Here is a 13427-nt window from a genome sequence, read left to right as displayed (position 1 = left end):
CCTCCCTGAACTAGTGGCCACTGCCGACACTCTCCTCACAGCTTGGGACAGCTCAACCTTACTTTTATTTTCTCCGACTTGCCCGATACAAGGCCTGGCAGAGGATTCCTGAGTGCGGGAGAGCAACAGGGATCATGGGCAGGGTCTGAACTTACTTCCCACACTGATTCCTTCAGATGCTTGCCTGGAAGTGGAGGAGGCAGCGGGACCACCCGTGTGCGAAGCTCGGGGATGCTGGGGCACTGACGCTCTTAGCGGAGCAGCCAGTGAGCAGAGGTAGTGGAGATGATGGCGGAATGACAGCCTGGATCTGGAGCTCAAGTCCAGCTCCACTCTGGCCTCTCCCTCCTCATCCACCATGTTAACCAGAAAACACGGGGTGGCCGTGGCCATCCATTTAGCTGCAAACAGCAAGGAGCATGCTGGCTGGGGGGAGGAGAGACAAGAGGCCAGCCCTTCAAGGGTTAAATCACCTTTGCTGTGGCAGATGGCGCATCTGGAGGCCCAGTGGTAAAAACAAAGCCGTGTCTGACTCATCTTGGATCATGGCTTTACCTTACAATGACAGTCTGAGCCAGGACCTCCATGGGCTCCCAGTCAGCTCTGTTCAGTGGCCCCAGACATTGTCACTGTCTAATTCCAACCCTGCTTTGTCTTCCAGGCAGAGGAAGTGAAGTAACCAGCCAGCACCAGCATTACCCCAATTTGCCGCTGCCACCCGATTGCCCGTCTCATTGCCACCCAGTAAGGGCTGGGGGACATGCGTCGCTCTGGAGCCTGTTCGTCTGTCTGTCCTTCACACACAGCCAAGGCTGCCCTATTCACAGATATCAATGTGCTGGGGACAGCTAGGCTTACAGCCAGACACAGCTCAGGATCAGTGCAGGAGGCATGAAAAAATAGGCTCCTAACTTTTTTAGCTGGCTCCTAGATTCAAAGCAAATTTGTCAAGCCTTGGGTTGATATGATATGAAGAAGCAGCACAGATGATAAATGCTGCACCACCTTGAGACAGCAAATTGGAGTACTTTCTAAAAGGGTAGGTTTTGGGCACAACAGAATTTTTTATTTTTACAGAAAAGACACTTCCCCACCAAACACGAGAACTCATCATTTCACAGAAAAAATATAAAAACCATTTCCAGCATTAAAAATTAAAATTTTGGGAGGAGCCTTAAATATTTATGATGCCAAATATTTAGTGTATGTATGACAAACTAAGTGGGCTGTATTAACTTTCGGAGAGCATATACAGCTCATTCAGATGTGGTGTACATTTGCCACATCCGGCCCTCGGGCCGCAGTTTGGAGACCCTGCTTTACATGTTGTATATGTTAGCTGTTAATAAATATTCAAGTATGCACAGTCCTAAAGCTACTGTTAAATCTAAATAAATTAAAACTTATGTGAAATAAATGATAAGTATAAAACCAATTACGATAAGTGATATATAAAAATCCAAAATGGAAAATATCTTCAATATGCAATACATACTACAAGTAAATAAATAGCATCAAAAATGCATTCATGCAATCCAAACAATTCTGAACTTTAACCCACTGTTTTTTTTGTTTGTTTTTTTTTAAGTGAGGTCAACTCGGCAGAGTTCTAGTGACTTGATGATTAAGAGGTCTACAAAGTCATCAGTATTCTACCAGTCTGGTGAGATCTTACATTGTTATCTCCATAGCTGTAGTCAATGTGTCCGACCACCTATTAGCCGTTCTCCCTCTTTGCCTGGTGCCTTCAATCTTCCAAAACATTATTTCCCTCTCAAGTGATCTTGCTCTTCTAACAGTGTGACTAAAATAAGACAGTTGTAACTTCATCATTTGGGCTTCTAGTGATATAGCCAGTTTGATCACTTTCAGAACTGATATATCAGTCATCTACTGCAGATATATTACAGATATACTACTTTCAACTACTGCAGATACATTATGTGTGCTACCAAATCTGTGGTAACCAACAGCAACTAGAGATTGCCCAACACATATGTACCTGTACTCATTAAGTGTTCTCTTGTACCCCCTCAGTTTGAGTTGACCCACCAGATTCAAAGGAGCCTGTAATACAAAGGTTTTAAATACTTTCCCCAAACAGTGCAGTTTGCATTTCTTTTATTCAAAATGTCTTTAGGATTCCAAACCACCAGATCCACATTACTACAGTGGGGAAAATAATTATTTGATCCCCTGCAAATTTTGTACGTTTGCCCACTTACAAAGAAATCAAGGGTCTATAATTTTTAGAATAGGTGTATTTTAAATGATAAAGACAGAATATCAACCAAAAATCCAGAAACAAAACGATACAAATGTTATAAATTGAGTTGCAGTTCAGTGAGTAAAATAAGTATTTGATCCCCTACTAACCAACAATAATTCTGGCTTCCACAGACTGGCTATGTGCTCATGTGGTACATGAATTAGTCCTGTCAATTTAACAAGGTGGTCCTAAGGACATCTCCTTACGTGTATAAAAGACACCTGTCCACAGAATCTCTTTCTTCCATTCAAACCTCACCATCATTATGGGCAAGACCAAAGAGCTGTCAAAGGACATCAGGGACAAGATTGTAGATCTGCACAAAGCTATGGCAATGGGCTACAAGACCTTCAGCAAGAAGCTTGGTAGGGAGACAACTGCTGGAAAGATTATTTGCAGATGGAAGAAATACAAAATAACCATCAATCGCCCTCAGCCTAGAATCCCAATGGATATATGAAATGGGCAGTTTAGCTCCTGGGGGCTTAAACAAAGAATTTGATTTATCATGTTTCATTAGTGATTTCTAATACACACATATGTACCTATAGTATTCGGTTCAGTAGAAATAATAAAAGGCCAATAGTAAAGATGTGTGGAAGGTAAGAATAAGAAGTAGTAGATATATGGATCCACTTTCCAATAGAGTTGAAAAAAGTGGTTTAATCAAAACAAAGAAGTGATTGTTAGAGGCAACATACCTACATAACATAATTATTTATAAAAGTAAAAATAAATATAAGATAAAGATAGAAATACAGAGGTGTGGTTAAATATAAAATAAAAGTTCATATATATACACAAGTATAGATATAGGGAGTAATGATATATATGGAGTGCTTAATTATTTCAAAAGTAGTAGATACCATGATCCTTGAACCACTATAACAAGTAATCTGATTTAAATTTGGAGGTAAAGATCAAAAATAGGGAATTTGTCCTATAGAAGTACATGGTACCTAACACTTCAAAGAGCTCATATATGAAGAATTATTACAATTTTATTACATTATAAAGACTTTATAGTTTATTTAAATATATAATGTCATGATTATATTTTATGGATAAAATAGGGGTCATATATATACACATGTATAAATATAGGAAGTAATGAAATATATGGAGTGCTTAATTATTTAAAAAGTAGTAGATACCATGATCCTTCAACCATTATAATAAGCATTCTGATTTAAATTGGAGGTACGGATCAGAAATAGTAGGTAATATGCCCCATAGAAGTACATGGTAACTAACACTTAAAAGAACTCATATATGATTAATTAATTTTATTAGATTTTAAGGACATTATAGTTTATTTAAATATATAATGTCATGATTTTTTTGATGTATTTATAAGTTTGGGAATAGTTAATATGTAATTTTATTTTATATTATTTTTTATTTGTATATTCTTTATTATTAAATTTTTTTAATATTAGTTATCAATTGCTAATATCATTTAATGTAGTGGATTATTGTTAATGTGTGAGCCGCACGCCCCTTGCGAGTCCGTATGGTGTAGTGAGTTGAAGCAGAGTAAAAAGTATCTATAAATATAAAAAAGTAATTAATGTGATAGCACAGGTGGAAGAGTAAGATCGTTACACACAATTTGGCCCAAAAAAGATGGCCGCGGTCAAGAAAGAACAAGAAATGGTGCATAGCAGCTATATAAATCAGTATGGGTGAAGTGAACATCCAATCGCATCCCCCGGACGAAGCCACGTGGACCTATGGCGCAACGCGTAGGGGAGGGACTCTGATGTCACCACACACCCAGGACGGCGAGTATAGGTTGTGTGCGGCACACACCCAGAGGAGGATATTTTGTATACACAAAGCGCAAATTGTTTTTAATAATGTGAGTGCAATGTTGGGCACATAAAGTATATTTTAAAAGGATAAGGCACTATATCTCCTCTTTATAACGTTTATACGGAGGAGAATCTAGGAGAGGATCGGGGAGATGGAGGAGAAAACCCGCAGCATAAGGTGGGAGAGATCCTAGCAGGAATACCTGCACACGAGGAGAGGATTATCAAGGAGCTCCCAGGGGATATCCACCATCCAATAAATCCCAACGATGCAACAAGAGAACACATAAGGTTCCAATTGTGAACACAAAGTGAAGTTTGCCTAAACATAAGGCTTACATGGAGGTGAGCGCATAGTAAAATCACAAATAAGAGCACACAAGATTCTACAAATATTGTTTTGGATCACATTAAGGATTTTTTTGTGACTGTCACCACTTATTTAAATATAGACTTATGAATTTTCATTAATATTTTTTATATTTTTTTATTTTTTTGAGTTTCATCACATTTGAGTTGCATTATATGGCACAGTTGAATAATATGTATGGATTTTCATATGAATTGAAATATATAGTATATTAATTTGAATATTGAATATTTGGCACAAGGCACATTTTATATATTCAGTAGAGGATTTAAATTATGAGAGAGTATTTTGGGATATAACATTTAGATATATTAGTTTTGGAGCATGACATTTTTTTGATTAAGTATAAATACACATGTAATGAGGATGTGATGTCAGTGAACCACAGCACTAATTAATATACAGTCAGGTCCATAAATATTGGGACATCGACACAATTCTAACATTTTTGGCTCTATACACCACCACAATGGATTTGAAATGAAATGAACAAGATGTGCTTTAACTGCAGACTGTCAGCTTTAATTTGAGGGTATTTACATCCAAATCAGGTGAACGGTGTAGGAATTACAACAGTTTGCATATGTGCCTCCCACTTGTTAAGGGACCAAAAATAATGGGACAGAATAATAATCATAAATCAAACTTTCACTTTTTAATACTTGGCTGCAAATCCTTTGCAGTCAATTACAGCCTGAAGTCTAGACATGCATAGACATCACCAGACGCTGGATTTCATCCCTGGAGATGCTCTGCCAGGCCTCTACTGCAACTGTCTTCAGTTCCTGCTTGTTCTTGGGGCATTTTCCCTTCAGTTTTGTCTTCATCAAGTGAAATGCATGCTCAATCGGATTCAGGTCCGGTGATTGACTTGGCCATTGCATAACATTCCACTTCTTTCCCTTAAAAAATTCTTTGGTTGCTTTTGCAGTATGCTTTGGGTCATTGTCCATCTGCACTGTGATGCGGCGTCCAATGAGTTCTGAATCATTTGGCTGAATATGAGCAGATAATATTGCCCAGAACACTTCAGAATTCATCCTGCTGCTTTTGTCAGCAGTCACATCATCAATAAATACAAGAGAACCAGTTCCATTGGCAGACATACATGCCCATGCCATGACACTACCACCACCATGCTTCACTGATGAGGTGGTATGCTTAGGACCATGAGCAGTTCCTTTCCTTCTCCATACTCTTCTCTTCCCATCACTCTGGTACAAGTTGATCTTGGTCTCATCTGTCCATAGGATGTTCTTCTAGAACTGTGAAGGCTTTTTTAGATGTCGTTTGGCAAACTCTAATCTGACTTTCCTGTTTTTGAGGCTCACCAATGGTTTACATCTTGTGGTGAACCCTCTGTATTCACTCTGGTGAAGTCTTCTCTTGATTGTTGACTTTGACACACATACACGTACCTCCTGGAGAGTGTTCTTGATCTGGCCAACTGTTGTGAAGGGTGTTATCTTCACCAGGGAAAGAATTCTTCGGTCATCCACCACAGTTGTTTTCCGTGGTCTTCCGGGTCTTTTGGTGTTGCTGAGCTCACCAGTGCGTTCCTTCTTTTTAAGAATGTTCCAAACAGTTGTTTTGGCCACGCCTAATGTTTTTGCTATCTCTCTGATGGGTTTGTTTTGTTTTTTCAGCCTAATGATGACTTGCTTCACTGATAGTGACAGCTCTTTGGATCTCATCTTGAGAGCTGACAGCAACAGATTCCAAATACAAATAGCACACTTGAAATGAACTCTGGATCTTTTAACTGCTCATTGCAACAGGGATAATGAGGGAATAACACACACCTGGCCATGGAACAGGTGAGAAGCCAATTGTCCCATTACTTTTGGTCCCTTAACAAGCGGGAGGCACATATGCAAACTGTTGTAATTCCTACACCGTTCACCTGATTTGGATGTAAATACCCTCAAATTAAAGCTGACAGTCTGCAGTTAAATCACATCTTGTTCGTTTCATTTCAAATCCATTGTGGTGGTGTATAGAGCCAAAAATGTTAGAATTGTTTCGATGTCCCAATATTTATGGACCTGACTGTACATACTTAGAGCCTCACAAGTACTAATTTACACATTTTTTGATTAACACGCCCTCGGCCTGGAGCTCCATGCAAGATTTCGCCTCATAGGGTAAGGATGGTCATGAGGAAAGTGAGAGATCAGCCTCAGATCTACACGGGAGGAGCTTGTGAATAATCTTAAGGCAGTTGGGACCACAGTCACCAAACAAACCATTTGTAACAAAATACGCCGCCATGGATTGAAATCTTGCAGCTCCTACAAGGTCTCCCTCCTCAAGAAGGCACATGTACAGGCCCATATGAAGTTTGCCAGTGAACATCTAAATGATTAAGAGAAGGATTGGGAGAAAGGGCTGTGGTCAGATGAGACTAAAATTGAGCTCGTTGGCATTAACTCGACTTGCCGTGTTTGGAGGAAGAAAAATGCTGACTATGAACCTAAGAACACCATCCCTACAGTCAAGCAGGGGGTGAAACATTATGCTTTGATGCTGTTTCTCTGGTACAGACTGACTTTGCCAATGGATGGGGCCATGTATTGTAAAATCTTGGATGAGAACCTTCTTCCCTCAGCCAGAACACTGAAGATGGGCAAGGCAACAAAGGAGTGGCTCAAGAAGAAGCACATTAAAGTCATGGGGTGTCCTAGCTAGTCTCCAGACCTTAATCTTATAGAATATTTATTTATATCCTATAGAATATTTTAACCTCAAGTTCTCAATCAACAGCCAAGAAACGTTAAGGATTTAGAGAAGATCTGTAAAGAAGAATGGACCAAAATCCCTCTGGAAATGTGTGCAAACCTGGTAACCAACTACAAGAAAAATCTTATCTCTGTGCTTGTCAACAAGGGTTTCTTCACCAAGTACGAAGTCATGTTTTGCTTGGGGATCAAATACTTATTTTACTCACTGAACTGCAACTCAATTTATAACATTTTTATCGTGTTTTTTTCTGGATTTTTGGTTGATATTCTGTCTTTATAATTTAAAATACACCTATGATAATTTTAGACCCTTCATTTCTTTGTAAGTGGGCAAACTTACAAAATCTGCAGGGAATCAAATAATTATTTTCCCCACTGTACATCAATAACAGAGAAAACGAGGTTCTCTATAGTGTGCACCGTTTCCTTTATTTATATTAAATATGGTAAAATACTTACCATCTCATGGTACTATACCAACAGCTAATAAGCTCAGTTCTCCTCCTCCCCCGTTCTCATTGAAAGTGAGGAGTTTATCTATTGTGCCCATGGACATCACTTATCTCACCCAAGGCATTTCATCACTTTTGGACTTCCTTAGGAGTAGTCTCCTCTTGATACATTAAGGTTAATCTGGTGGTTTGGAATTCTGAGGGCATTTTGGGTGATAGAAATGCAAACGGCCTTGTTTGGGGGGAAGCTTTTAAATCCATTGTTTTAGAAGGTTGTTTGAACCTGGTGAGTCAACCAAAAACTTGGTGGGGGGCACAAAAAAGCACTTGTAGAGCATGAGTGCACTGGTGGTAGAAGATCATCTATTGCTGCTGGTTACCACAGATTTGGTGGAGAACAGAAAATATCTGCGGTGGATGACCAATGGTTGTTATAGGTTGCCACAAACTGAAAGTTCACAATAGTTTTGACTGCACTTTATTTAGTTATGGTTTATGTACTAGTAGTGTTTATTGCATATTGAAGATATATTTCATTTTTTGGACACAATTCTTTTCACCATCATGCTCATCAATTCATATGGTATTTATTTTTAGACTTATTTATAATTTATTGCACAACGTTTTTCACTATTTATGATTTAACAATAGCTTTAGTACTGAGTATACTTACTGAATATTTAATTAATATATTTTGAAAAATAGTACAATGGCTTAGCCTAGAACATTGTAGGGTAGCTGTTGTGTAGTTTTTGAGTACAGAGTATTTTATATACAGTATAATGTCATCAATGACATTGGCCTTTTAACTCATGAGCTGTCAGAAATGAAAAGTAAACTCATTAGTATTATTTTGACTGATGAACAGACCTTATTAGAAAAATAAACTGTTGCAATGCCATGCTTATCTCCAGATCACAGTAACAGATAGAACAATCTTTCAGATAGAACAATCGCCACAACACAGAATGCATTTACCTTTCTAGGTATGGAACGGAGATTTTTTCCAGTTGCTACAGACATTATGGAGCTGTCAGATGGCTTCCCGAGCAGTGAGACACTGTGGAAGAGACAAAAAAAAAAAGGATAGCTCGCTACACACATCTAATCATTGCAGCTATATCTAATGTTGCCATGGGTAAATAGGTCTATTTACAAAATATACATAAATCAATTGCTGCACTACACCATCATTATTATCAAATAAATACATAAATAATGAAAACTGGATAAAAAAAAAACATCAATATATAATCAAGTTCCAAGTGAAAAATCGTAAATAAAGTCCCGATATTCTGTTAATGTGTAATCCAACACCGTGTGTCTTCAAATAAGCCAAGTGCACCACCACCAAGTAATAGTAGGACTCTTACTGGAACATGTGGACCCTTAAACTAATAAGAGACATAAATGCATGAATAAAATGGCCTGGAGATATGTGTCCACCATAACTCTCAAGCAGAGGAAAGATGACAATCATAATGAGTGGAAAGGATCCTTTCAGACATATAAGATGGGGATAGTCTGAAGGGATCCTTTCCGCTCCTTGTGATTGTCCAGCATCTTTCCTCTGCTTGAGAGTTATGGCGGATACACATCCCCAGGCCATTACATTCATGCGTTTATGACTCTTTTTAGTTTAAGGGTCTACATGTTCCGGTAAGAGTCCTACCATTTCTTGGTGGTGGTGCACTTGGTTTATTTGAAGACACGCGGTGCTGGATTACCCATTAACAGAATATCAGGACTTTATTTACGATTTTTCACTTGGGACTTGATTATATTGATATTTTCTATTATACAATTTTCTTTATTTATGCATTTATTTGATAATAATGATGGTGCAGCGCGGCAATTGATTTATGTTTATTTGTACACAATAGATCTGACTGTTTTGCCAGCAGCAATATTTCACTTTTTGCGCGACTTTTGCGCCACTTTCTTGTCTTATTTACAAAATATTCCTTGGACAAATGTCAGCAGCATATGTGTAGACTGGATAAAATGTCCCTGCATTTTTTTTTTAAAGATTAATTCTTGTATTGACATATCCATCTAGAGGCCAAAATGTAGCAGTATTCTAAAATACCTCAATGAGAAAATATACAGCATTTTGCCCACTAGATGGAGATGAGAATATAGTAATTAGAAGAGTGATGTGTGGCATAAGCTTCTAATGTTGGCCCTGAAATGCCAGGATAGTAGAAGCATCCCCCGAAATGACCCCTTTTTGGAAAGCAGACACTCCAAAGTATTTGCTAAGGGGCAAGATGAGTATTTTGCAGATCTCATTTGTTGCCACAGGTTTTTTGAAAATGAAGAAAAACAAAAATTTTTGTTTTCCTTTCCTTTTTAAAAATAAATCCTCACCAAAATCTTTGAGGTGTCTACTTTCCAAGGGGTAATTTGGGGGGGGGGGGGGTGTTTGTACTATCCTGGCATGTTAGGGCCTCCGAAACTGTGATAGGTAGTGAGGAAGTGACTTGAGGAAATATGCCCTTTGAAAGCCTGAAGGTGGTCATTGGATTTTGGGGGCCTGTATGTGGCCAAAAAGTCTCTCACATGTGGTATCCCCAAACCCAGGAGAAGTAGCATAAAGTGTTTTGGGGTGTTATTCTACATATTTCTATAGCTTGTGTGAGCAATATATCATTTAAGTGACACATTTTTGTAAAGAATAAAAACATTTTTTTTTTTCATTTTTCAAAAATTTGTGGCAAAAAATAAAATCTTCTACGGACTCAACATGCCTCTCAGCAAATTTGTTGGGGTGTCTGCTTTCTAAAAAGAGGTCAATTGGGGGGTTAAACTGCCCTGGCATTTTAGCACCTCAAGAAATTCAATAGGCAGTCAGAAAGTAAAAGCTGCATAAATTCCAATATATATATATATATATATATATATATCATAGTTAGTAGACGCAATAACTTTCATAAAACCAATTAATATACATGCATTTTTATTTTTATTTACAAAGCCATGTAGCAGAATGCATTTTGGCCTAAATGTATGACTAAATTTGAGTTTATTGGATATTTTTAAATCCAAGTAGAATAAGAAATTTTTTTTTAATTTTTTAAAAACTTTTCAGTTTTTTTTCAGTTATATCAGAAAAATTAAAACAAACTTAGTGGTGATCAAACGCCTCCAAAAGAAAGCTCAATATGTGTGAAAAAAAGACATTTATTTTGTTTGAGTACGCAATTGCCAGTTGAAATAGTAGTGCCGAATAGCAAAAAATCGCCTGGTCAAGAAAACCTTCCGAGGTTGAAGTCGACTTGAAGACCAAGCCTTTTCTGACACTTTTTGTTTACATGAAAAAAGGTTTTTACTTTGAACCCCCAACACTATGTATTTTTTTTTAAAGTAGAGGCCATAGAGAATAAAACGGTGAAGGTTGAAATTCTTTATGCCACATGGTATTTGCGGAGTGATTTTTCAAACACAAATTTTTGGAAAAAATACACTTTTTTAAAATTTTAATGCACAAAAACACAATACATTGCCCAATTGTTTGATAAAATATAATGTTAAACGGAGTAGATATCATGACATGCTTTAAAATTGCGCATGCCTGTGATACGGTGACAAACTGCATACATTTTTAATATCCATAGGCGATGCTTTAAAAGCCTTTACAGGTCACCAATTTATATTTACACAGAAGGTCTAGTGCTATAATTACTGGCCTCGATCTGACGTTTGCGATAATACCTCACATGCATGATGCAAACTGTTTGCATACACAGACGCTTGCATTTGCATTGGGGTGATTTTTTTTTTTTAATTAATTATTTTACTTTTTTATTTTTACACTGTCCCTTTTACTTTTTATTATCACTTTTATTGTTATCACAGAGAATGTAAACATCCCCTGTGATAGCATTAGGTAATGACAGGTACTCTTTTCTGAGAAATCTTAGGTCTATTAGATTCTAGATCTCTCCTCTGTCGTTAAAGCATCTGATCACACCAAAAGTGCTTGATCAGATGCTTTCCCAATTTCCGCCGCCTGCATTCTCGAGTTCCCCTGTGGGTTGGGAGAGCCTGATAAAGGCGTGGAAGGCAGCGGGGGTGGTGGTGGTGGGGTTTGGCTGGTGGGTAGGACATCCCTACCTGCTGCTAAATAGCCACTAGGATTGCTTTTACATGAAAGCTGAACACCAGCTGAAAATAATTATACCAGGTTGATGCCAGTAGCTGCAGGCAGCATCCTGGTATGACCATTACCATTACCAGTATGTTGCTGTTCCTTGTTCGGCATATACAGTTAGGTCCATATATATTTGGACACAGGAACAATTTTAGTTTTTCAGGTATTTACCAAAACATATTCAAGCTATAGTTACATAATGGGGCAGCACAGTGGCTAAATGGTTAGCACTTCCGCCTGGCAGTACTAGGGTCGTTGGTTCGAATCCCAGCCATGGCACCTCCTGCCTGGTGTTTGCATGTTCTCCCTCTGCCTGCGTGGGTTTCCTCCGGGTACTCCGGTTTCTTCCCACACTCCAAAGACATGCTGTTAGGTTAATTGGATCCTGTCTAAATTGGCCCTTGTATATGAATGTGAGTTAGGGACCTTAGATTGTACTCCCCTTGAGGGTTAGGGACTGATGTGAATGTACAATATATATGTAAAGCGTTGCGTAAATTGACAGCGCTATATAAGTACCTGAAATAAATAAATAATGGATATGGGCTGAAAGTGCACACTCTCAGGTTTAATTTGAGGGTATGTACATCCAAATTGGAGGAAGGGTTTAGGAATTACATCTCTTAAGAGTAGCCATCCCCCCTTTTTCAAGGGACCAAAAGTATTTGCACAATTGAATCAAAAGCTGTTTCATGGCCAGGTGTGGGCTACTCCATTATTTCTTCATCAATTAAGCAGGTAAAAGGTCTGGAGTTGAGTCTAAGTGTGGTATTTGCATTTGGAATCTACTGCTGTGAACCTACATCATGCATTCAAAGGAGCTGTCAATGCAAGTGAAACAGGCCATTGTAAGGCTTCAAAAATGAAACAAATCCATCAGGGAGATAGTAGCAACATTATGAGTGGCCAAATCAACAGTTTGGTACATTCTGAGGAAAGAAGAATGCATTGGTGAGCTCAGCAACATGTGTTCAAATATATATGGACCTAACTGTATGTAACAACAGAGGACATGAGCATATGATGAATTGGGTCTGTGGACCAATATGAGTGCAATTAATTATTTTTTGTAATGCCCATGTTAAGGGTTAGGCCCAAAAAAGTTATACATTCGGAAACTGTGATAGGATTACATGTGAATTGTCTGGCAAGAGCTGAATTTGGGTGGGCGGCGATGTATTGTTGTGCGTATAATTGCTTTGGCCCACAATCAATTGATACAAATTTTTTGTGAAAAACAGCGGTTAAGGCTAAACGTTAGTGTTGGCAGCGAACGGGGCTGATCCTGCTAACATTGTGTTTTTGGGGACACTATATTAAGGAGGCACTAGTATAGTTCTGTTCGTGATCAATATATTTATCCATGCAAACACTATAGTAGTAATGGCGGTGATCAGCGACCTATAGCGTAAGTGTGATAGGTGCAGGCAATCTAATGCTAGCTCACCCTGGCTGGGAGGGGAGCTAACTGACCCTGACACAGTCTGATGTCGCTAGTGGAGGCAATACAGTGATCAGTGAAAATTCTATCTACTGACACAGTACTAATGGCACTGTCTGGGTGACAGGGTCACCAAAGAGTTAATAGAGGCAATCAAAGTGCTAAATGTGCTTATCTAGCGCGCGCG

At 38.4% G+C, this 13427-nt stretch overlaps 1 protein-coding gene across 3 annotated transcripts in view; it reads right to left on the bottom strand.

Moving 5' to 3' along the window:
* The window catches only part of TMEM94 (transmembrane protein 94), a 226028-nt gene that overhangs the window by 14865 nt on the left and 197736 nt on the right, over positions 1-13427 (bottom strand). For all 3 annotated transcript variants that reach the window (XM_089668748.1, XM_089668743.1, XM_089668746.1), the window contains one exon: positions 8625-8706. In XM_089668748.1, coding sequence (XP_089524874.1) covers positions 8625-8706 — 82 coding nt within the window. The remainder of the gene's footprint in view (positions 1-8624; positions 8707-13427) is intronic.

This window comes from Staurois parvus, unplaced genomic scaffold, assembly GCF_062004578.1.
Source record: "Staurois parvus isolate SC_StPar_1 unplaced genomic scaffold, SC_StPar_1.0 ptg000008l, whole genome shotgun sequence".
NCBI lineage: Eukaryota > Metazoa > Chordata > Amphibia > Anura > Ranidae > Staurois > Staurois parvus.
This window is presented reverse-complemented; position numbering and strand designations above follow the sequence as displayed.